Source organism: Scomber scombrus, chromosome 9, assembly GCF_963691925.1.
Source record: "Scomber scombrus chromosome 9, fScoSco1.1, whole genome shotgun sequence".
Classification (NCBI taxonomy): Eukaryota; Metazoa; Chordata; class Actinopteri; order Scombriformes; family Scombridae; genus Scomber; species Scomber scombrus.
The window spans coordinates 17,226,309-17,250,325 of NC_084978.1; the positions used below are offsets into that span (position 1 = coordinate 17,226,309).

Here is a 24,017-nt window from a genome sequence, read left to right on the forward strand (position 1 = left end):
TTGGTGAATGAGAGCAGTTTAGCCCGTGTAATAAGGTTTCGCTGTCCAGCTCTGTGGTGCTGAAATAAAATGGCATTAATTCAGTACAGCATTCCAAACACCTAAGAAATATGACTGTAGCACTCAAACAGAGGTGAACCTAAACTTTATTACCTAAAACCTAAACTTTGATACTATTTAGTCTTTTGTAGAAGGAGCAAGACGTGGACAACATAGCTATGTAATAATCGAGGAAGACAATTAGATGAAAATTGGGACTAAGTGCTAGAATTTACAGTATTTTATTTTATTTATACACGCGACGAAACAATATAGTTCCACGTGATAATAACTATGAACAGTATGTATTAGGACAGGACTTAATATAACCAGCGTACGAAAACACTGTCATTTAGCTCAAAGTAACGGACATTTAAACAATAAAGATATTTGTTAAGGGAGTGTGTATTGTATCTTTAAACACCACCTTATGAGAAGACAGATCAATAAATGGTTTATAACAATGAAATGCAACAATATAAAATTACATAGAAGGTTTATCATTGTTATCTGCTCACCTGCTGGCTCTCAAAGGTCCAGGTGCTGTCAGGTAAAGAAGCATCAAGAACACTGATCACCTCCTTAAAGTCAGTGGTGCTGCTGGGCTTAATCAAAGTGAAATCACTGTACTCTGACATTGGAGACATACAGGACCTGAAGGACTGACTCTGAGACAGCATGTCTCCTCCCAGGACCTCCACGTACTTTATAGGCCCATCAGTGTTGAGCTGAATCTGCAGGTTTCTGTTGGGGTTCTTGTAATTATCACAGTCGCTCCGTGTCATGCAGCAACTACCGCTGCTTCTGCTGCTCCTGATGCATTTAACCGCTAAGATGAGAAAAGTCACCAGAGACAGCACGGACACCGAGGCCAGAGAGAGAATCAAATAAAGGGTGATTCTCCCGGTTTTCTTGCTCGGCTCCATCGTTTTCTGTCGGAGGTCCAAGATGGGCTCATGGAGGCCGTCCTCCAGCAGAATGGACACCGTGACTGTGGCGGACTGAACCGGTTCCCCGTCGTCCTTGACCTCTATAAGCAACTTCTGAGAGGAGTCGTCCTGCTCGGACACAGCGCGTTTAGTCCTCACCTCCCCTGTGTACTGATTAACTGTGAACAGAGAGGCGTCTGTGGCATCCGCCAGTTTGTAGGAGATCCAGGCGTTATGGCCCGAGTCAGCGTCCACGGCCGTCACCTTAGTAACCAGGTGACCCGGTTTAGCGGAGCGGGGCATCCTCTGATGAGAGAGGGAGCCCAGGGCAGCAGAGGAGGGGTAAATAACAGCGGGGGCATTGTCGTTCTGGTCCAGGATAAAAACATGGACAGTAGCGTTGCTGCTGAGAGACGGAGAGCCCTGGTCCTTTGCCTGAACCTGAATCTGAAACACCTTCAGTTTCTCATAGTCAAACGAGTGCATGCTGTAGATGCTGCCGTTATCTGAGTTAATGTAAACATAAGAGGAGACAGAAACATCCTGCACTTTAGAGTCCAGTATAGAGTAAGAGATTTTAGCGTTTTCACCAAAATCCAGGTCAGATGCTGATACTGAGTACAGTATAGAGCCTGGTACCCCATTCTCTTTTAGATACACATTATAGGAGGGCTGAGTGAATACAGGAGGGTTATCATTCACATCAGAGATGCTGACAGGTATAATTTTCTTACTGGACAGAGGAGGAGAGCCTGAATCAGTGGCTGTTATCTCAATATTATACTCCGAGAAAGTCTCTCGGTCTAAACGACCACTGGTAACTAGCGCGTAATTATTAGAAAATGAGGGTTTTAGAGTGAAAGAAGAACCTTTTGGTAGTCTTAATGTCACTTTGCTATTATTACCAGAGTCAGCGTCACGCGCGTTGAGCAAAGCCACTACTGTGCCACTTGGTGCGTCTTCGCGCACTGGCTTCGGTTCAGACGTGAGGATAATTTCTGGAGTATTATCATTAACATCAACAACATCTATCTGTACACGACAGTGACTCTCCATCACTGGAACCCCCTTGTCTTTAGCAGTTATTTCTATTTTATAGGACGAGGCTCTTTCATAATCTAAATCTCCTTTCAAATATATTTCTCCTGTTAATGAATTTATCTCAAACACTGAGGAGACGGAATCTGGTGTTCTGGGGCCAAAAGAAAATTCAACTTCTCCGTTTGGTCCCTCGTCAGCATCAGTTGCTGCAATTTTGATAACAAAGCTGTCTTTTGCAATATTCTCCTCTACGGAAACTTTATATGTATTCTTGTCAAATACTGGGAAATTGTCGTTGTTATCAAGTACTGTAATTGTTATCTGCGAGGTACCAGACATGACTGGATGTCCCCCGTCTAATGCAGTCAGTAGTAGCCGATGAACGGCTTTCTTCTCCCGGTCAAGAGGTTTCTCTAACACTAACTCCGGGACCGTTTTGCCATCTTCAACCTCTTTCATTTTCAACGTAAAACAGTCGTTTTTAGTCAAAGTGTAGGATTTTAGTGAATTACTTCCAACGTCTGAATCTTCTGCACTTTCTAAAAGAAAACGAGTCCCGACTGCTGCAGATTCAGCAATTTTCAAAGACATTTCTTTTGTATGAAACCTGGGTGAATTATCATTTATATCTTTTATTTCTACCTCGATCCGATGTAAACTTAGAGGGTTTTCTAGAACAACCTGCAATGGCAGCAAACAGCTGGCACTTTGACCGCATAACGCCTCTCTGTCTATTCTGTCATTCACCACCAGCTCGCCCTTCCCCGCATCCACACTGAAATACTGCTCACCAGCCTCAGAGGCGACACGCAGCTCACGGTCAAATATGTCTGGCAGTCCCAAACCCAGATCTTTGGCAAGATTTCCTACCACAGATCCCTGTTTTAGTTCTTCAGGGATGCTATATCGAGTCTGTCCGTGTATTGTACTCCACAAGAGAAAGAAATGATGCCACCAAAGCGCCTGCCATCTCCAGTCTCGGTAACCCATTCTCTTTGTCATCCCCGATCTGTTACAATTTGTTATTTCCCATCGAGAAAATCGAAAGTAATATCCAGTTCCATGGAGAATTAGCTATTCCCATAAAAACAAATGATGCACGTTTTTTCATGTCTGAACCTTAAATCAAAAATGAGTATACAAGTCGGTGTGTATGACTGCATCGCCCATCGTCCTCCAGCTCTATGCATTGTTACGGTGGTGAGGATGCAAGGAGGAGGGGGTAGATCTCTTTGTACAGTTCTGCATGTGATTGGTGCGCATCATCCATCACTGGCATCCAATAGGAATAAAGCTCAGTGGTGCTTTTAAAGACACAGCTGCGCCTGTAATAATCTGTTAATGCAGTATTGTGTTTGACATGTGTAAGATACATCTTATTCTTCTGCTTTTCAAATTGTGCTGCAAAAATATTGTCCCAATGTCATAATCAAAGAAAATGTGCTTAGCCAAAATAAATAATATTCACCAATTTAACGGAATTAAACAAGTACAAAACTCAATCTCCACGAACAAGGCTGTTTGAAGGGTTATAGTTGCTTTTAGGACTGAAATCACCTATATTAGGTATTAAAACAGAAGATGATCAAAGAAAAACCTTTGACATAACCACAAAGAGCACAGGACCGGTTATTTTTGCCTAATTTAGCCAAAATGCTTTTGAAGAGGTTTTTAAGCAATGAATTGTGAAAGTGTTGCTGAATACCTCAAATTCTTCCCAGCAAGTTCATGACAAGATTAACTAAAAAAACGTGAGAAAAACACCAACACAGTGCTCATTTGATATTTTTCATCGTAATGCCACTGATAAAACAAGCCTATAGGCAGTAAAGTTTACAGTATTTATGATGAAAACATAATTACCGGATTACAACTTAAAATAATATAACTTATTTACATTTGAAACAATGAATGATTCGATGACATCGAATTAAACGGACTGTTATCTGCTCACCTGCTGGCTCTCAAAGGTCCAGGTGCTGTCAGGTAAAGAAGCATCAAGAACATTGATCACCTCCTTAAAGTCAGTGGTGCTGCTGGGCTTAATCAAAGTGAAATCACTGTACTCTGACATTGGAGACATACAGGACCTGAAGGACTGACTCTGAGACAGCATGTCTCCTCCCAGGACCTCCACGTACTTTATAGGCCCATCAGTGTTGAGCTGAATCTGCAGGTTTCTGTTGGGGTTCTTGTAATTATCACAGTCGCTCCGTGTCATGCAGCAACTACCGCTGCTTTTGCTGCTCCTGATGCATTTAACCGCTAAGATGAGAAAAGTCACCAGAGACAGCACGGACACCGAGGCCAGAGAGAGAATCAAATAAAGGGTGATTCTCCCGGTTTTCTTGCTCGGCTCCGTCGTTTTCTGTCGGAGGTCCAAGATGGGCTCATGGAGGCCGTCCTCCAGCAGGATGGACACCGTGACTGTGGCGGACTGAACCGGTTCCCCGTCGTCCTTGACCTCTATAAGGAGCCGCTGAGAGGAGTCGTCCTGCTCGGACACAGGGCGTTTAGTCCTAACCTCCCCTGTGTACTGATTAACTGTGAACAGAGAGGCGTCTGTGGCATCCGCCAGTTTGTAGGAGATCCAGGCGTTATGGCCCGAGTCAGCGTCCACGGCCGTCACCTTAGTAACCAGGTGACCCGGTTTAGCGGAGCGGGGAATCCTCTGATGAGAGAGGGAACCCAGGGCAGCGGAGGAGGGGTAAATAACAGCGGGGGCATTGTCGTTCTGGTCCAGGATAAAAACATGGACAGTAGCGTTGCTGCTGAGAGACGGAGAGCCCTGGTCCTTTGCCTGAACCTGAATCTGAAACACCTTCAGTTTCTCATAGTCAAACGAGTGCATGCTGTAGATGCTGCCGTTATCTGAGTTAATGTAAACATAAGAGGAGACAGAAACGTCCTGCACTTTAGAGTCCAGTATAGAATAGGAAACTTTAGCGTTTTCACCAAAATCCAGGTCAGACGCTGATACTGAGTACATTATAGAGCCTGGTACCCCATTCTCTTTTAGATACACATTATAGGAGGGCTGAGTGAATACAGGAGGGTTATCATTCACATCAGAGATGCTGACAGGTATAATTTTCTTACTGGACAGAGGAGGAGAGCCTGAATCAGTGGCTGTTATCTCAATATTATACTCCGAGAAAGTCTCTCGGTCTAAACGACCACTGGTAACTAGCGCGTAATTATTAGAAAATGAGGGTTTTAGAGTGAAAGAAGAACCTTTTGGTAGTCTTAATGTCACTTTGCTATTATTACCAGAGTCAGCGTCACGTGCATTGAGCAAAGCCACTACTGTGCCACTTGGTGCGTCTTCGCTCACTGGCTGCGGTTCAGACGTGAGGATAATTTCTGGAGTATTATCATTAACATCAACAACATCTATCTGTACACGACAATGACTCTCCATCACTGGAACCCCCTTGTCTTTAGTAGTTATTTCTATTTTATAGGACGAGGCTCTTTCATAATCTAAATCTCCTTTCAAATATATTTCTCCTGTTAATGAATTTATCTCAAACACTGATGAGACGGAATCTGGTGTTCTGGGGCCAAAAGAGAATTCAACTTCTCCGTTAGGTCCCTCGTCAGCATCAGTTGCTGCAATTTTGATAACAAAGGTATCTTTTGCAGTATTCTCCTCTAAGGAAACTTTATATGTATTTTTATCAAATACTGGGAAATTGTCGTTTACGTCCAGCACAGTGATAATTATCTGCGAGGTACCAGACATGACTGGATGTCCCCCGTCTAATGCAGTCAGTAGTAGCCGATGAACGGCTTTCTTCTCCCGGTCAAGAGGTTTCTCTAACACTAACTCCGGGACCGTTTTGCCATCTTCAACCTCTTTCATTTTCAACGTAAAACAGTCGTTTTTAGTCAAAGTGTAGGATTTTAGTGAATTACTTCCAACGTCTGAATCCTCTGCACTTTCTAAAAGAAAACGAGTCCCGACTGCTGCAGATTCAGCAATTTTCAAAGACATTTCTTTTGTATGAAACCTGGGTGAATTATCATTTATATCTTTTATTTCTACCTCGATCCGATGTAAACTTAGAGGGTTTGCAAGGACAACCTGCAAAGGCAGCAAACAGCTGGCGCTTTGTCCACATAAAGCCTCTCTGTCTATTCTGTCATTCACCACCAGCTCGCCCTTCCCCGCATCCACACTGAAATACTGCTCACCAGCCTCAGAGGCGACACGGAGTTTGCGGTCAAAAATGTCTGATAGTCCCAAACCCAGATCTTTGGCAAGATTTCCTACCACAGATCCCTGTTTTAGTTCCTCTGGGATGCTGTATCGAGTCTGTCCGTCTATTGTACTCCACAAGAGAACGAAATGATGCCACCAAAGCGCCTGCCATCTCCAGTCTCGGTATCCCATTCTCTTTGTCATCCCTTATCCGTTACAATATTTTATTTCCCATCGAGAAAATCGAAATTAATATCCAGTTCCAAGGAAATTAGCTATTCCCATTAAAAAAACACATGATTCATTGCTCTTCATGTCTGAAAGTTAAATTAACACTGTCCGAATCAACTCGGTGTGTATGAGTGCATCGCCCATCGTCCTCCAGCCCTATGCATTGTTAACGTTTAAGGTGGTGAGGATGCAAGGAGGAGGGGGTAGATCTCTTTGTACAGTTCTGCATGTGATTGGTGCGCATCATCCATCACTGGTATCCAATAGGAAGAAAGCTCAGTGGTGCTTTTAAAGACACAGCTGTGCTTATGATAATCTGTTAATGCACGGTAGTGCTTGATTTGTTATAGTATTCTTCTGAGTTTGAAAATGTGATGCTGAAAATATGCATTCCCATGAAATAATATTCACAAAAGTAACACAGCTAAGCCAAGTCCAAAACTCAATATTATTTTACAAAGCAATGTGAAGGGTTATAATCGTTCGTTAGGTTTGAAATAATCTACATTGACAATTACAAAAGGAGGAAAAGCTTTGCCATCATCACAAAACAAAAACACACGGCTTATAATTGTGCAATTTAGCCAGAGCCCTTTTGACAAGGTTTTGTAGCAATGAAATGGGTAGGTGTTGCAGAATGGGTCAAACTCTTGCCTGATATATAATAACAATATTAAATGTAACTTGAGAATAACGTCAGACTGCTCACTCAGCAATATGCAGCTGATAAAACAAGCCGGAGCAGTAAAGTATTCATGACAAAAAAAATATTATTACCAGAAGACAATGAAGTATATAGAAATGATAGAAATAGGCGTATGTAAACTTAAACTTATTAATGATTTGACGACATCAAATTAAATAAACTGTCATCTGCTCACCTGCTGGCTCTCAAAGGTCCAGGTGCTGTCAGGTAAAGAAGCATCAAGAACACTGATCACCTCCTTAAAGTCAGTGGTGCTGCTGGGCTTAATCAAAGTGAAATCACTGTACTCTGACATTGGAGACATACAGGACCTGAAGGACTGACTCTGAGACAACATGTCTCCTCCCAGGACCTCCACGTACTTTATAGGCCCATCAGTGTTGAGCTGAATCTGCAGGTTTCTGTTGGGGTTCTTGTAATTATCACAGTCGCTCCGTGTCATGCAGCAACTACCGCTGCTTCTGCTGCTCCTGATGCATTTAACCGCTAAGATGAGAAAAGTCACCAGAGACAGCACGGACACCGAGGCCAGAGAGAGAATCAAATAAAGGGTGATTCTCCCGGTTTTCTTGCTCGGCTCCATCGTTTTCTGTCGGAGGTCCAAGATGGGCTCATGGAGGCCGTCCTCCAGCAGGATGGACACCGTGACTGTGGCGGACTGAACCGGTTCCCCGTCGTCCTTGACCTCTATAAGCAGCCTCTGAGAGGAGTCGTCCTGCTCAGACACGGGGCGTTTAGTCCTCACCTCCCCTGTGTACTGATTAACTGTGAACAGAGAGGCGTCTGTGGCCTCCGCCAGTTTGTAGGAGATCCAGGCGTTATGGCCCGAGTCAGCGTCCACGGCCGTCACCTTAGTAACCAGTAGACCCGGTTTAGCGGAGCGGGGCATCCTCTGATGAGAGAGGGAGCCCAGGGCAGCGGAGGAGGGGTAAATAACAGCGGGGGCATTGTCATTCTGGTCCAGGATAAAAACATGGACAGTAGCGTTGCTGCTGAGAGACGGAGAGCCCAGGTCCTTTGCCTGAACCTGAATCTGAAACACCTTCAGTTTCTCATAGTCAAACGAGTGCATGCTGTAGATGCTGCCGTTAGCTGAGTTAATGTAAACATAAGAGGAGACAGAAACGTCCTGTACTTTAGAGTCCAGTATAGAATAGGATATTTTAGCGTTTTCACCAAAATCCAGGTCAGATGCTGATACTGAGTACAGTATAGAGCCTGGTACCCCATTCTCTTTTAGATACACATTATAGGAGGGCTGAGTGAATACAGGAGGGTTATCATTCACGTCAGAGATGCTGACAAGTATAATTTTCTTACTGGACAGAGGAGGAGAGCCTGAATCAGTGGCTGTTATCTCAATATTATACTCCGAGAAAGTCTCTCGGTCTAAACGACCACTGGTAACCAGTGCATAATTATTAGAAAATGAGGGTTTAAGATCAAAGGGTGAACCTTTGGGAAGCTGTAACTTCACTTTACTGTTATCACCGGAATCAAGATCACGGACGCTAAGCAAAGCGACTACTGTCCCACTGCGAGAGTCTTCCGGCACAGCATTTGGTTTTGAAGTTAGCACAATTTCTGGAGCATTATCATTTACGTCTAACACATCCACCTGCACACTACAGCGACCCTCCATTTTCGGGAAGCCCTTGTCTTTTGCACTAATATCTATTCGAAATGAGGTTTGAGTTTCGTGGTCTAATTGTTGTTTCAAAAATATATCTCCTGTAACTGGATCAACATGAAACAATGCCAGCACTGATGGTGGTGTGTGAATGCCCAGAGAGTACTCAATCTCACCATTTGGACCCTCATCTGTGTCGGTTGCTTTTGTTGTAATTACAAAAGAGCCGTTTGGACTGTTTTCTTCAACAGCAACTTTATAAAACGTATTTTCAAACAATGGCACATTGTCGTTAATATCAATCACAGTGATAGTTATTTTAGAAGTTCCAGACTTGACTGGATTGCCACCGTCCATAGCTGTAAGAACTAAATTGTGAATGGCTTTTTTCTCGCGATCTAACGATTTAATTAATACCAATTCTGGAATTTTTCTTCCATTTTCAATTTCTTTAACCTTTAAAGTAAAGCAATCATCTTTGCTGAGAGTATACGTCTTTAATCCGTTACTCCCAACATCAGGGTCCTCTGCACTCTCTAAGGGAAAACGCACACCTACAACGGTGGATTCAGCGATTTCTATTGTATGGTCGCTTTTGAGAAAACTAGGAGCATTGTCATTTACGTCTCTTATTTCCACTTCTATCCGGTGTAACTGTAACGGGTTCTCTATTACAACCTGCAGAGGTAGAACACAGCTGGCGCTTTGTCCACATAAAGCTTCTCTGTCTATTCTGTCATTTACCACCAGCTCGCCCTTCACCGCATCCACACTGAAATACTGCTTACCAGCCTCAGAGGCGACACGAAGCTTACGGTCAAAAACGTCTGATAGTCCCAAACCCAAATCTTTGGCAAGATTTCCTACCACAGACCCCTGTTCCAGCTCCTCTGGGATGCTGTAACGAGTCTCCCCGTCTATTGTAGTCCATAAGAGAAAGAAATGATGCCACCAAAGCACCTGCCATCTCCAGTCTCGGTATCCCATTCTCTTTGTCATCCTCGGTCAGTTACAATACGTTATGTCTCGTCAAAATATTGTTCAGATTAAAGAGGTCAACGTAGAAATCCATCAACTATGAACTTGCTGTAGTCCAAACGAGACCTATATATATATGCATCATGAGATGCAAATTACAATTATAAAATGTAATCAGAGTGTATGAACACATCCTCCTCTCATCTCCTGCTCGAAGCGATGCACTGGCTACAGTGGTGAGGATGGATGGGGGAGGGAGTAGATCTCTTTGTACAACTCCTAATGCTATTGGTGCAAAGACACTGCCCTACATCCAATTAGATCGAAACAGCAGTGGGCTCCAGACCCAGCACTGTAAATCAAAAAGGTATGAAAAGGTACATTGGGGTACTCTTTACACTGAGCCATTTGATAGTTAAAGAAAAATAAAAGATAATGCGTTTATTAAAAAAAATAAAAAATATATATTTATCTTGATTTTTATTATTTCAACAATTCCTGCAAATCCACCCAATACAGCAAAATGTGAAACAATGAAATCACAATATTTCTAAGTCACAGTAATATGTTGTTCATGTGTAGAAATGACAAGACTGACACAAAATATGTCAAGCATTACCCTGTGTTGTTTAGATATAAAAAATAATATAAACCTGAGTGTGAATATGCTTAAATACCAAAATGAATTCCCTCGAAGGTAAAAAAAAAAAAGCAAATAAAAACACGAGACAATTTGTGGAATCTTCTGCGAGAATATAGCTCAAGATTTTCCTCTCTGCTTACTACAGTCTTTCAAGGAACCAAAAATATGAATTATAAAATGTTTTATACAATACATAGTGCATGTGTGAGACTATAATGACAGATTTCTAGAACACATATTTTCACTGTTTCTGAGTACTGCCTTGTCCACTACTTACAAGTTTCCAAAATTATGACCATATGATAGATAGACAGATAGATAGATAGATAGATAGATAGATAGATAGATAGATAGATAGATAGATAGATAGATAGATAGATAGATAGATAGATAGATAGATAGATAGATAGATAGACAGACAGACAGACAGACAGACAGACAGACAGACAGACAGACAGACCGACAGACAAGTCTTTCAGATTATATGAAACTAAAGTCTGCGTTTTGTTTTGCTCACCTGCTGGCTCTCAAAGGTCCAGGTGCTGTCAGGTAAAGAAGCATCAAGAACACTGATCACCTCCTTAAAGTCAGTGGTGCTGCTGGGCTTAATCAAAGTGAAATCACTATACTCTGACATTGGAGACATACAGGACCTGAAGGACTGACTCTGAGACAACATGTCTCCTCCCAGGACCTCCACGTACTTTATAGGCCCATCAGTGTTGAGCTGAATCTGCAGGTTTCTGTTGGGGTTCTTGTAATTATCACAGTCGCTCCGTGTCATGCAGCAACTGCCGCTGCTTCTGCTGCTCCTGATGCATTTAACCGCTAAGATGAGAAAAGTCACCAGAGACAGCACGGACACCGAGGCCAGAGAGAGAATCAAATAAAGGGTGATTCTCCCGGTTTTCTTGCTCGGCTCCATCGTTTTCTGTCGGAGGTCCAAGATGGGCTCATGGAGGCCGTCCTCCAGCAGGATGGACACCGTGACTGTGGCGGACTGAACCGGTTCCCCGTCGTCCTTGACCTCTATAAGCAGCCTCTGAGAGGAGTCGTCCTGCTCAGACACGGGGCGTTTAGTCCTCACCTCCCCTGTGTACTGATTAACTGTGAACAGAGAGGCGTCTGTGGCCTCCGCCAGTTTGTAGGAGATCCAGGCGTTATGGCCCGAGTCAGCGTCCACGGCCGTCACCTTAGTAACCAGGTGACCCGGTTTAGCGGAGCGGGGCATCCTCTGATGAGAGAGGGAGCCCAGGGCAGCGGAGGAGGGGTAAATAACAGCGGGGGCATTGTCGTTCTGGTCCAGGATAAAAACATGGACAGTAGCGTTGCTGCTGAGAGACGGAGAGCCCAGGTCCTTTGCCTGAACCTGAATCTGAAACACCTTCAGTTTCTCATAGTCAAACGAGTGCATGCTGTAGATGCTGCCGTTATCTGAGTTAATGTAAACATAAGAGGAGACAGAAACGTCCTGCACTTTAGAGTCCAGTATAGAGTAAGAGATTTTAGCGTTTTCACCAAAATCCAGGTCAGATGCTGATACTGAGTACAGTATAGAGCCTGGTACCCCATTCTCTTTTAAATACACATTATAGGAGGGCTGAGTGAATACAGGAGGGTTATCATTCACATCAGTGATGCTGACAGGTATACTTTTCTTACTGGACAGTGGAGGAGAGCCTGAATCAGTGGCTGTTATCTCAATGTTATATACAGAGACATTTTCTCGATCCAAAACACCACTGGTAACTAGCGCGTAATTATGAGAAAACGAGGGTTTTAGGGCAAATGGGGATTTCTTAGGAAGATGTAACATCACTTTGCCGTTATTACCAGAGTCAAGGTCTCGGGCACTGAGCAAAGCTACTACGGTGCCACTAGTCGAGTCTTCACGCACTGGCTTTGGATGAGAGGTGAATATTATTTCTGGAGCATTGTCGTTAACATCTAAAACTTCAACATGTACAGTACAATGGCCCTCCATTCTCGGGCTACCTTTATCTTTTGCAGTTATGTCTATTTCATAATTTGCAGTTGATTCGAAATCTAGTTTTGCTTTTAAAGATATTGTTCCCGATATATTGTCAATACTAAATAAAGATAAAATGGTATCTGGTGTATGAGCTCCAAACAAATATTCTATTTCCCCATTTCGACCATCGTCCATGTCTGTCGCTTTTGTTTGTATTATTAATGCACCTTCTGCTGCATTTTCAGCAACAGAGACTTTATACAATGTTTTCTCAAAAGCTGGAACATTATCGTTGCTGTCAAGGACTGTAATATATATTTGGGAGGTCCCAGATCTCGCTGGGTTGCCTCCATCTAGAGCTGTCAATAAAAGCTTATGAACAGACTTTTTCTCTCTGTCTAAAAGTTTTGCTAAAATCAATTCAGGAACTTTTCTTCCACCTGCAACTTCTTTAATTCTAATATTAAAACATTCGTCTTTACTGAGAGTGTATGACTTTAGTGAATTACTGCCAACATCTGGATCGATGGCGCTTTCTAATGGAAAACGAACCCCTAAACCCATAGATTCCGCAATCTCCAGTGTGATATCATTTGATGGGAATTTGGGTGCATTATCGTTAATGTCTTGTATTTCTACCTCAACACGAAAAAGCTGCAATGGGTCCTCAATTACAACCTGCAAAGGCAACAAACAGCTGGTGCTTTGTCCGCATAAAGCTTCTCTGTCTATCCTGTCATTCACCATCAGCTCGCCCTTCCCCGCATCCACACTGAAATACTGCTTACCAGCCTCAGAGGCGACACGAAGCTTACGGTCAAAAATCTCAGATAGCCCCAACCCCAGATCTTTGGCAATATTTCCTACCACAGAGCCCTGTTTTAGTTCTTCTGGGACGCTGTATCGAGTCTGTCCATCTATTGTACTCCACAAGAGAAAGACATGATGCCACCAAAGCGCCTGCCATCTCCAGTCTCGGTATCCCATTCTCTTTGTCATCCTTGTTCCGCTATAAAAGATGTATTCCCAATGATATATTGTATAGAGCAATGCTGAAATCCGTCATCGCAGATATAATTCCGCAAGAAAATAGTCCACAATGACTGAGCATGGCTGTAAACTGCAATTCATTTTGCTTATATATCAAAATACGATCTCATTGCTGCCTCTCTCCTCTAGCTCTTTGCGTTGTGTTACAGCTATGATGCTGAATGGGGGCAGGGACTAGATTGCTTTGTACAGTTCAGATTCCTATTGGTGCACAGCATCCACTTCTACCATCCAATGAGAAAGCAACTGATCTACACTCTTAAAGTCGCAGCCTCTATTCTGTTTGTGCCCATTCATTTTAACCAAAGGCAATTATTATTAGGATCATGGGATGTCAAATAATGTAAATTAAGCCTGTTGCTAAAACATATTTTTAAACCAAACAGAAAGAAAAAAAAAAGCAACAAATCTGCCTCATGTAACGTCAGATGTAAACAATTACAATATCCACAGGGAGTCTATTTATTCTATCGAAAACAGGTTAACGATTTCGTCATGTTTGCAGAAAAGATGAACATTGCAGATAAAACTCATGCCTTCTAACATATACATTTAATCATAAACCTATAAACACCCCTGCATTCCACCAACAGTCGCTGTCCACAGTCGTGGTGCTGAATTTCTCAGAAATTGTGTGCCAGTGTGACACTACATTGACAGATTTCTAGAAAACAAACCTTTAACTGTTTCTGAAGACAGACAGACAGACAGACAGACAGACAGACAGACAGACAGACAGACAGACAGACAGACAGACAGACAGACAGACAGACAGACAGACAGACAGACAAGTCTTTCAGGTTATATGAAACTAAAGTCCGCGTTTTGTTTTGCTCACCTGCTGGCTCTCAAAGGTCCAGGTGCTGTCAGGTAAAGAAGCATCAAGAACACTAATCACCTCCTTAAAGTCAGTGGTGCTGCTGGGCTTAATCAAAGTGAAATCACTGTACTCTGACATTGGAGACATACAGGACCTGAAGGACTGACTCTGAGACAACATGTCTCCTCCCAGGACCTCCACGTACTTTATAGGCCCATCAGTGTTGAGCTGAATCTGCAGGTTTCTGTTGGGGTTCTTATAATCATCACAGTCGCTCCTTGTCATGCAGCAACTACCGCTGCTTCTGCTGCTCCTGATGCATTTAACCGCTAAGATGAGAAAAGTCACCAGAGACAGCACGGACACCGAGGCCAGAGAGAGAATCAAATAAAGGGTGATTCTCCCGGTTTTCTTGCTCGGCTCCATCGTTCTCTGTCGGAGGTCCAAAATGGGCTCATGGAGGCCGTCCTCCAGCAAGATGGACACCGTGACTGTGGCGGACTGGACCGGTTCCCCATCGTCCTTGACTTCTATAAGCAGCCGCTGAGAGGAGTCGTCCTGCTCGGACACAGCGCGTTTAGTCCTCACCTCCCCTGTGTACTGATTAACTGTGAACAGAGAGGCGTCTGTGGCCTCCGCCAGTTTGTAGGAGATCCAGGCGTTATGGCCCGAGTCAGCGTCCACGGCCGTCACCTTAGTAACCAGGTGACCCGGTTTAGCGGAGCGGGGCATCCTCTGATGAGAGAGGGAGCCCAGGGCAGCGGAGGAGGGGTAAATAACAGCGGGGGCATTGTCGTTCTGGTCCAGGATAAAAACATGGACAGTAGCGTTGCTGCTGAGAGACGGAGAGCCCAGGTCCTTTGCCTGAACCTGAATCTGAAACACCTTCAGTTTCTCATAGTCAAACGAGTGCATGCTGTAGATGCTGCCGTTATCTGAGTTAATGTAAACATAAGAGGAGACAGAAACGTCCTGCACTTTAGAGTCCAATATTGAGTAGGAGATTTTAGCGTTGTCACCTGAATCTGGATCAGTTGCTGACACTGAGCACAGGATTTTCCCAGGAGCATGATTCTCTTTTACATAAATGACGTAGGAGGACTGAGCGAAAATTGGTGGGTTATCATTTACATCTAACAATTCAACAAGTATTACTTTTTCACTCGACAATGGGGGTTTTCCAGCATCTGTAGCACTTATCTCAACACTATAGTGGCTATTTTTTTCACGGTCAAGTGGTCCGTTCGTCACTAATGAGTAATGATTAGAGACCGATGGATTTAACTTGAAGGGGGATTTTGAAGACACGCTTAAAGTAACTTTGCCATTGTCACCTGAATCCGGGTCTCTTGCACTTATCAGTGCAATAACTGTTCCAATGGCAGAATCTTCTGGAACAGGTGTTGTTAAAGATGTAACAAATATTTCAGGAATATTGTCATTAATGTCAACTATTTTTATTTCGACGCCACAATGCCCATCCATTTCAGGGTTACCTTTGTCTTTAGCAGTTATGTCAAATCTATGCAAAGCATTTGTTTCATGATCTAAAATCCCTTTAACAACAATAGATCCAGTAGAGGGTTCAATGTCAAATAATGATAAAATCAGATCCGGTGTTTGTTCTGCAAAAAAGTATTCAATTTCTCCATTTAGTCCTTCGTCTGCATCAGTAGCTTTAACATGTAATATCTCTGTTCCAGGTTTTGCCTTTTCGCTGACACTAGTCTCATATACCTGTTTCTCAAACTGTGGCGCATTATCATTATTGTCAAGTACTATAACTGTAATTTCTGATGTCCCTGAGCGCACCGGATCTCCACCATCTACAGCGGTGAGGATGATATTGTGTATAGGCAGCTTTTCTCGATCGAGTGGTTTTTCAAGGACTAGTTCAGGGATTTTCCTTCCATCCTTGTGGTTTTTAACAGTTAATTTGAAATTGTCGTTTTTACTTATGAGGTAAGATCGTACAGAATTAGGGCCAGCATCGGGATCCTGTGCACTTTCGAGTGGAAATCGCGCGCCTGGATTGACCAGCTCTGCAATCTTCACCACTTTCTCTTTAGTGAGAAAACTCGGAGAATTATCATTTGTATCCAGTATTTCAATCTCGACTCTATGCAGCTGCAGGGGGTTATCTATGACAAGTTCCAAAGGCAACAGACATGACGGTCTTTGTCCACATAGTTCCTCCCTATCTATCCTATGAATCACCACCAGTTCTCCCTTCCCCAAGTCCATACTAAAATACTGCTTACCAGCTTCCGATGTTATCCGCAAATTACGTCGGTACAGTTCAGATACAGCCAAACCGAGATCTTTGGCTAAATTTCCTACCACAGAACCCTGTTTCAGTTCCTCCGGGATGCTGTAGCGAGTTTGCCCGTCTATTGTACTCCACAATAGCAAGAAATGATGCCACCACAAAAACACCTGCCATGCAGCTAATTTATTCGACATTATTCCTCGTTCCATAAATCCCATATCTTTTCACTCCAGTTCCAGATTCTTAAGTGGTTAAAGATCGATGGTCTATAATCCAATGTAGATAGGTCCTTATATATGACCGTGACAGTCATGCTTTGTGTCCGCAAATGTATCCCTCTCCTCCTAAGCAGAACACTGCGATGGTTACGACGATGAAGCTATGCAGCGAGAGAGAGTAGATCTCTTTGTACAGCTCTTGATGCCATTGGCGGACAGACTAAACCTATTTCCACCAATGATGGCATCAGTAAACGTCTACAGAACAGTGACGTAAAAGTATCATGCATGGAAAAAGTATCCATGTTATACTATTTGAAATATAATTAGCTACTACTTATTTAAGAGTCTCCCCACCAACAATGTGTTCTTTCATTTGTATTTTAAGGAGTATTTTATATATATATATATATATATATATATATATATATATATATATATATATATATATATATATATATATATATATATATATATATATATATATATATATATGAGGACTATATAATATTATTAATTATAGGTGTAGATATTAATGGATGGTAATACATAGTAAGTACAAGTACAGTGACCTATAAAAAAAGACTTCTCATTTTATGATTATACATGGTGTTTTATGTCAATCTATCTATCCTCTTGCCTGTATGTACCTGCATGCAGGCATGTTCTATCATGCCCCTGTGGCTGACAAGGCTCTTCGTTGCCTTCCTGTGGCCAGAGAAAGCTAGTGCAGTCTGCATGCGTCATGACGTCTTAACACTACTCCACCAGCCTCAGAGAAATAATTCCGTCAGCAGCCAACAGAAAATACCCGTATGAAGGTCTGTAGAGCAAACGAAAAGGGAGGGGGAGCCCAGATGGTGCAGGGAGACGTTTACTCCCGTTTTGCCTCGCTCTGTCTGTCTCTACATATACATATATCGGTGTCTCCCTCTCTCAATTTACAATTAATTAAAAACATTAAAGAAGGGTTATTGGGAAGACTATATTGAAGTGCAATATTGCCAAAGCACATTGTACAATGTAGTGCAAAAGGAAAAGTACAGTTTTTAAGATAAAGACAATAAAACTTTGTTATAATATTATAGTTAAAAAATAACCACGTAAATAGTATTTTGTAATGCTAATACATCTTACTCTCTCTCCCTCACACACACACACACACACACACACACACACACACACACACACACACACACACACACACACACACACACACACACACACACACACACACACACACACACACACACACACACACACACACACACACACAATACAGTATTATGCACCTTAATTCCGCCAACCAATTATACATTGTGACACATGTTAGCCAATGTCAATTGCAATAAATGCGTAATTAATTGCTGCAAATAGTGCAATAATCCATTAAAATAAATATAATTTCATATGTAATACAACCACTGAACGAAGTGTTTTAATAGTCATCTGCTGTAAGTGCAAGCGGGCGACAGAGGGAGTTGTAGAGAGGCAACGAGAGGGAGGGGGAGAGCGCTGGAGCTGGAGTTGGTTTCAGCACCACGGGTGTGGACAGCGCTTCACAGGCGGCCAACTGCTGCTGCTGCATGCTGCAAGAGAGGCAGCCTGCCTCACTGGCTCTTACATAACAGACAAAGAGGAAAACAAAACTTCACTCTATTCCCTCACTGTGCACAGAAGCACACACAATCAAACTTTACTGCGTTAATGTTCACAGGGCATTAAAGTAGAGGAGATAACCACACAAAAGTAAAATAAAGAAACAAAAAATGTCCCATCATCGTCAAAGATTAGACATCTTTGTTTAATATGCTAATTTAAAAGTTCTGATTTTCTTTTTTTTTTATCAGGAACAAAACAAATCATTCACAGATATTAATGAATGATATATTTTTTGCATCAAATATATAATAGGCACATCTTCATTAAGACTTGAATATTTCAAATGTTATTTTGCTGCCAGTCCTGTGTTGATGTTTTGTAGAAAGAAAGCAACATATGCATGGTGGAATTCAAATGTCCACATATATGAGTACACATGCATTGAATTCGAACTCAAAATTTCAAGTTAAGCCTCATATTTTCTCATGTTCACTTGTGTTTAGGTACACTAAACACAGTTGAAGTTACAAAGATTTAAGAGATTTAATTTCACCAAAGTTACACATATTTTTGCATCCATCCATCCATTTTCAATACCATCCTGAAATACTTTTAGTTAGTAACCTAACTTGTCTAAGATGAACTGGAACTGAGTCACTAGAAAAAAAGCAGCCCATGTAAATGTAAAGCAATGTAATAAGAGACCATGTCTAAACATATATTTAGCTTTTGTTCAGTTGTTGGTGTGTACATTTTGAGGCTGTATTGTGTACTGCTGTTGTTGGCCTTCATGATAAACAATGTTTTTATATAATTATCTTGTATTTGCTAATGTTGCTGAGGAACACCTTACAATATGGTACAATCTAGTACACCAACACCAGAAACTTAAAGCTCCAAAAATGAACATAGCTGAATTAATATTTTACTAATCTTTATTGGATTTACAATTATTATGTTTTCACTTATTATGGTTAAGAGGTAGGATTTTCAATATCATCATTTATTAACGTTTGGTGATGCAAGATTGGCTTCTGATATGTGTAATACCATAGGTAGGCTTATGGTGTATTTTTAAGGTGCTATATTTGTATGTATGTGTGTGTGTATATATATATTATTTTTTTGTATTGTTTTCTGTCATTTTAATTGTGCTTCACCTTGAAAAATGAAACCATTTTTACCAACTTTATGAAATGATACAACAACACTCAAAATATTCTATAATTAAGAGGGTAAATGTTCAACTTATCATTTAATTACTAGAGACAACAAATAAACTGACTCAGTGCCAATGTGTGATGTGTAGACACTGTAAAAAAAACCCCCACTGCTATAGTTTGTGTTTAAATTATGTTACTATATGGTGATTTAGAGTATGGTGTTCAGTTGTCAGTGCATCTTTAATCTGTGCTGTTTGTAGAATCACCAAAGTTTGTCCTACTGTATGTGTTTGATGGCTTTGATGTGAACAATATAGATGAAAACTAGTTCTTACCTTATTTGGTGAGTCAGGATTTGACAGGAGTCAGGGAGGAAACAGGAACAGCACCAAGAAACAAGGGGACACATGAAAGAGAAAAACAAGACAAAAAGAATGCCGATGGTTAGACTGGTGGTCTGAAAACAGGGTCTGGATTTTGGAAGAACAGCAACCACCATACTTACCATGTGATGCACAACAAATGCGTGTTGTGTAATGATTCATAGAGCATGATGTTTCTGTTAATTTTGACTGTCATGATTGTGTTGTTTACAGAAAATGTCCACTGTGTGTGTGCACATAAACAATTACAGTTAAAAGAAAAGTGGAAACAATTGTGTGTTTGATCTGTATCTGGACCATCCTTCAGTCAGTATGGTCGTGATAAGAATGCATGCCTATAAGCACATACTACAAGTAAACTACTAGGAAAACACATATGGTTTAATATATTTCAGAAAGCATTTATCGAGAGAGAGAGAGAGAGAGAGAGAGAGAGAGAGAGAGAGAGAGAGAGAGAGAGAGAGAGAGAGAGAGAGAGAGAGAGAGAGAGAGAGAGAGAGAGAGAGAGAGAGAGACAGAGAGAGAGAGACAGAGACAGAGATAGAGACAGAGACAGAGAGACAGAGATAGAGACAGAGAGACAGAGATAGAGACAGAGATAGAGACAGAGAGAGAAAGATGTATTAGCATTACAAAATACTGTGGATGATTTAATGGAAATAAAAGGTACAAAAATAAATAGTATTGCTGAGAAATATAGAAACGATAGATCAACTTCAGTGGCTAGAGAATGAAAATGCACAGTCCAGAATTACTCTCTGGCTGCTTTACTGAAAATATATTCAGTCATGTTTTTTGATGCCATATTCAACAGAATTCAAATAGTTTATGGTTTGTTAGATTGTGCTATGGGAGAAATACAACAATCATTTTCAACAGAAGCATACACATACTTTGGTACAGTACAACCACTTCAGTCAAAAGCATAACATGATGATTGCTGAGGGAACTGAAGACTTGAGAAAACGTGCTGTCACCACCTATGTATGAGCCATGAACAAAATATTGCACTGCACTGCTGCCTAAAGTCACTACCCCTATAGCAACAGCAGGGGGCCTTGAGGCAATGCCCTGAGACAAATCCATGCCTTATTAATGAGATTCTTTGCTGTGACCCTGTCTGCCACTGCTGATGTGTGCATGAATGTCTTTGTGAGAGAAAGTCTATGACAAGACAAAGCAAAACAGTAACTGCTTGTTTTCATTAGACTGATGTCCTGTTTTAATGATACTGTACACTGAATGTAATATACCTTTTGTTTTACGTGCACATTTTTAAGTAATACTATAACAGTATTGCTTCAAAACACTGTACATACAAAATAATGAGGTCACCCACAAGCAACAAGGACACAAACAGGGAACTAAAAAGGTCCTGTTCCTTCCATAGAACATAAGAAAAAAATATATAGGTTAATCTAATCATATATTTTAGTCAATACATGTGCTGCAACAGGGAAATGCAAAAACAAACAGAGCAGCATTGATCAGAACAAACATCACAAACAACCATTATCACCGTCTCCTCCTGCATCATCAGCCCCCCCAAGTCTGAGGATGCTGCACCTCTTTCTGTAAAATAGGGGTGTCTCCTGTCCTTTCAGTGTCAAAAATATGCAGGGAGCTATCACACACTGTGAGCTGCATCTGCTGCTGACCCCCTGTGGCTCAATGAAAAATGGAACAGTCCTGCCAGTGAGTCAGCTTGTTGCTATGGTAACACATCCAACCTATTGCTTGCATCCCACCCTTCCTGGGAGCTGGCAATGGTGGCCAAGAAAAAAAAGAGCTACATATAGAACATGGAGGATAAAGAAGAAGATAGGGTAAAGGAAGAGAAATGAAATGTGCTCAGACAGACACAGAGTTGTACACTGATAATATGATCTTAAAAAAAAAACATGTGTTTATGGACTGTTGGGTAATAAAGAATCTTTTGACAAATGGCAGAAAAGTGGTACAAAAGAGATATTTCTTCTCATCTTGGACAAGGATGCATACACACAAATGAAATGACACCATATGGCACTTAATGACTTTATAGACAGGACAAAATGTCCTACACTGAGCAATCTCCCTCTCCCTTTCTCTCAGTCTCTTTCTCTCTGCAGCAGAATGGTGCAGCTGGAGAGGGGGAGGGGAGGGATGCAGAAAATGAGATCAGGACGAAAAAGGAAGACTGTTGAGAACCAAGAAAGACTGCTACACAGTAGCTATCCAGTTTTAGCTACAATTTGACATCATAATATTAACCACTGACCAACTGACAACACAAATATATATTATAGAATTATATATTTTTTGCTCTATCGCACACAGTGAATATAATCCATGATAATTACATGGAGATCATAAAATGTTACTACATTATGATATTATAATAATTATAATGCACTGGATCTTTACTCCCCTAGAAGACAACACTTTGCCCTCCTTCCAAATCACATTAAATGTGTCAAAGTTGGGGACTTGACATGGCTTGACAGTTTAGAAAAGTCAAACACACACATACACTGACATCAAAAGATGAGCAGTTAGACATTTGAATATATATTTTAGTAAAATGCATGTAGATATACTTCTGAGTGTTTATGTGCTAGACACAACTTTGCCATTGCCCCATATTACACTGTTCTAGGTAATCCCTTGTCTAATCCTTCTCAGAATCAGCCACTGCTGAACTCCACATTTTCACCTCTGACACACCAGCACACATCCAAAGGCAACATCTGCAAATTAACATTGTCTGCAGAAATATAAATTTAATGCACTTCAGGCAAACAATATTTGAGACCTGCATTATATCAAACAATAATGTTATTATTTCTACATATTTGACGAAGCAGTGTATCAGTGACTGTTATACACAAGAGATGTTCTTTACTTATAATGTCTGTCCAGATATGTTTTAATGTCCTTTAACGTCAGGGTCAGCTACAATATAATTTCATGATCTTGAGTCTTAAGCAGGGTTTATGCTTGGTTGACAGGAGCTTGAAGAATAAGTTCGAGGATGCTCATGAACCACTTGTCCCTATCCTGTAAGTTTAAATGTTCCTTTTGCATATGGCAATAAAACAAAAGTCCCAGAAGGACAGGCAACAACAGTCATCATGTGCAGATACTACTATGCACTGGAGCTATGCATATATCTGTTTTATATCATACTCAGTGTGGGAAGGAAGTCAGACCCCAAAGTACCTCATTTCTTAGCTATCTGGGATATATTGTAAACAAAAATACGACACATGGTTAGAGTATTAACATTAACCACATCCCCAAACACACAGAGTGCATAGCATGTTGATTAGCCCCACTGGCATACACATGGGCACGCAGATGCTCACCAGACAACTTTGCCAGGAAGGAAGGACACTTAAACAAGAGCTTGGGCCTGTGGGAACAAAGAGCTTCTGGATGTGATTACAGTTTTGTGGTCAGTAACAACAGCAAACTGATGATTGGGGCTTCGTGTAAGATCCAAAATGCCTCCTGACAGCTTCAATGTAGGTTAAACCAAGAGAAAGATAAAAACAACACCATGCTGAAGGGGTACAACAGGCTGAACCATTTAGCAGCTTTCAAAGACATTTCTGTGAGCTTTGACCCCTATGGAGACAGTGTCGTCAAAAGAATTTATGATACTCAGTAAAAACCTCTGCCACTAAAAAACTTGAAAAAATGAGACATAATGGTGTAGGCACAGTTTAAAAAAAAGTTAAGCAGACACACATGTGGTCTGATAAAGATGACAGACTACTTCCAGCGGATATGGGGGTTACCGCAATTAACCTAAGTTCCTGCCTTGTAGTTTTGTGAACATTTGTTTTCACACACACACACACACACACACACACACACACACACACACACACACACACACACACACACACACACACACACACACACACACACACACACACACACACACACACTGACCATCACACAGGCTCCATATGCACCACCCAGGGAGACCAGACCAAGCACACTAGTTGATCTAATGCTTCCACTGAAACTGGACAAAACTGAGCAAACATAACTGCAGACAGACTTTCCTCAACCACAGCATACCAGCATTTATTCATCAGGTATTTGGCACACATGTCTTAATTTTCCCCAGCACACACATCATTATATAG

The 24,017-nt window shown here is 41.5% G+C and overlaps 6 protein-coding genes across 10 annotated transcripts in view; all 6 read right to left on the bottom strand.

The window, feature by feature from the left end:
• Nucleotides 1-24,017, bottom strand: part of LOC133985674 (protocadherin gamma-A12-like) — a 211,230-nt gene that overhangs the window by 26,089 nt on the left and 161,124 nt on the right. The window lies entirely within an intron of this gene.
• On the bottom strand, nucleotides 546-3,011 carry LOC133986039 (protocadherin gamma-C5-like). Its single transcript, XM_062425813.1, has one exon. The coding sequence runs from the start codon at nucleotides 3,009-3,011 to the stop codon at nucleotides 546-548; it is 2,466 nt and encodes an 821-aa protein (XP_062281797.1).
• On the bottom strand, nucleotides 3,952-6,417 carry LOC133986013 (protocadherin gamma-C5-like). The gene has a single exon (XM_062425779.1). The coding sequence runs from the start codon at nucleotides 6,415-6,417 to the stop codon at nucleotides 3,952-3,954; it is 2,466 nt and encodes an 821-aa protein (XP_062281763.1).
• LOC133986022 (protocadherin gamma-C5-like) lies at nucleotides 7,314-9,797 on the bottom strand. The gene has a single exon (XM_062425791.1). The coding sequence runs from the start codon at nucleotides 9,777-9,779 to the stop codon at nucleotides 7,314-7,316; it is 2,466 nt and encodes an 821-aa protein (XP_062281775.1). The 5' UTR covers nucleotides 9,780-9,797.
• LOC133986307 (protocadherin gamma-C5-like) lies at nucleotides 10,892-13,471 on the bottom strand. Its single transcript, XM_062426135.1, has one exon. The coding sequence runs from the start codon at nucleotides 13,370-13,372 to the stop codon at nucleotides 10,892-10,894; it is 2,481 nt and encodes an 826-aa protein (XP_062282119.1). The 5' UTR covers nucleotides 13,373-13,471.
• LOC133986308 (protocadherin gamma-C5-like) lies at nucleotides 14,235-16,730 on the bottom strand. Its single transcript, XM_062426136.1, has one exon. The coding sequence runs from the start codon at nucleotides 16,728-16,730 to the stop codon at nucleotides 14,235-14,237; it is 2,496 nt and encodes an 831-aa protein (XP_062282120.1).

Coding starts and splice junctions, on each gene's coding strand:
- LOC133986039 (XM_062425813.1), bottom strand. CDS start 3,011: ATGACAAAGAGAATGGGTTACCGAGACTGGAGATGGCAGGCGCTTTGG.
- LOC133986013 (XM_062425779.1), bottom strand. CDS start 6,417: ATGACAAAGAGAATGGGATACCGAGACTGGAGATGGCAGGCGCTTTGG.
- LOC133986022 (XM_062425791.1), bottom strand. CDS start 9,779: ATGACAAAGAGAATGGGATACCGAGACTGGAGATGGCAGGTGCTTTGG.
- LOC133986307 (XM_062426135.1), bottom strand. CDS start 13,372: ATGACAAAGAGAATGGGATACCGAGACTGGAGATGGCAGGCGCTTTGG.
- LOC133986308 (XM_062426136.1), bottom strand. CDS start 16,730: ATGGGATTTATGGAACGAGGAATAATGTCGAATAAATTAGCTGCATGG.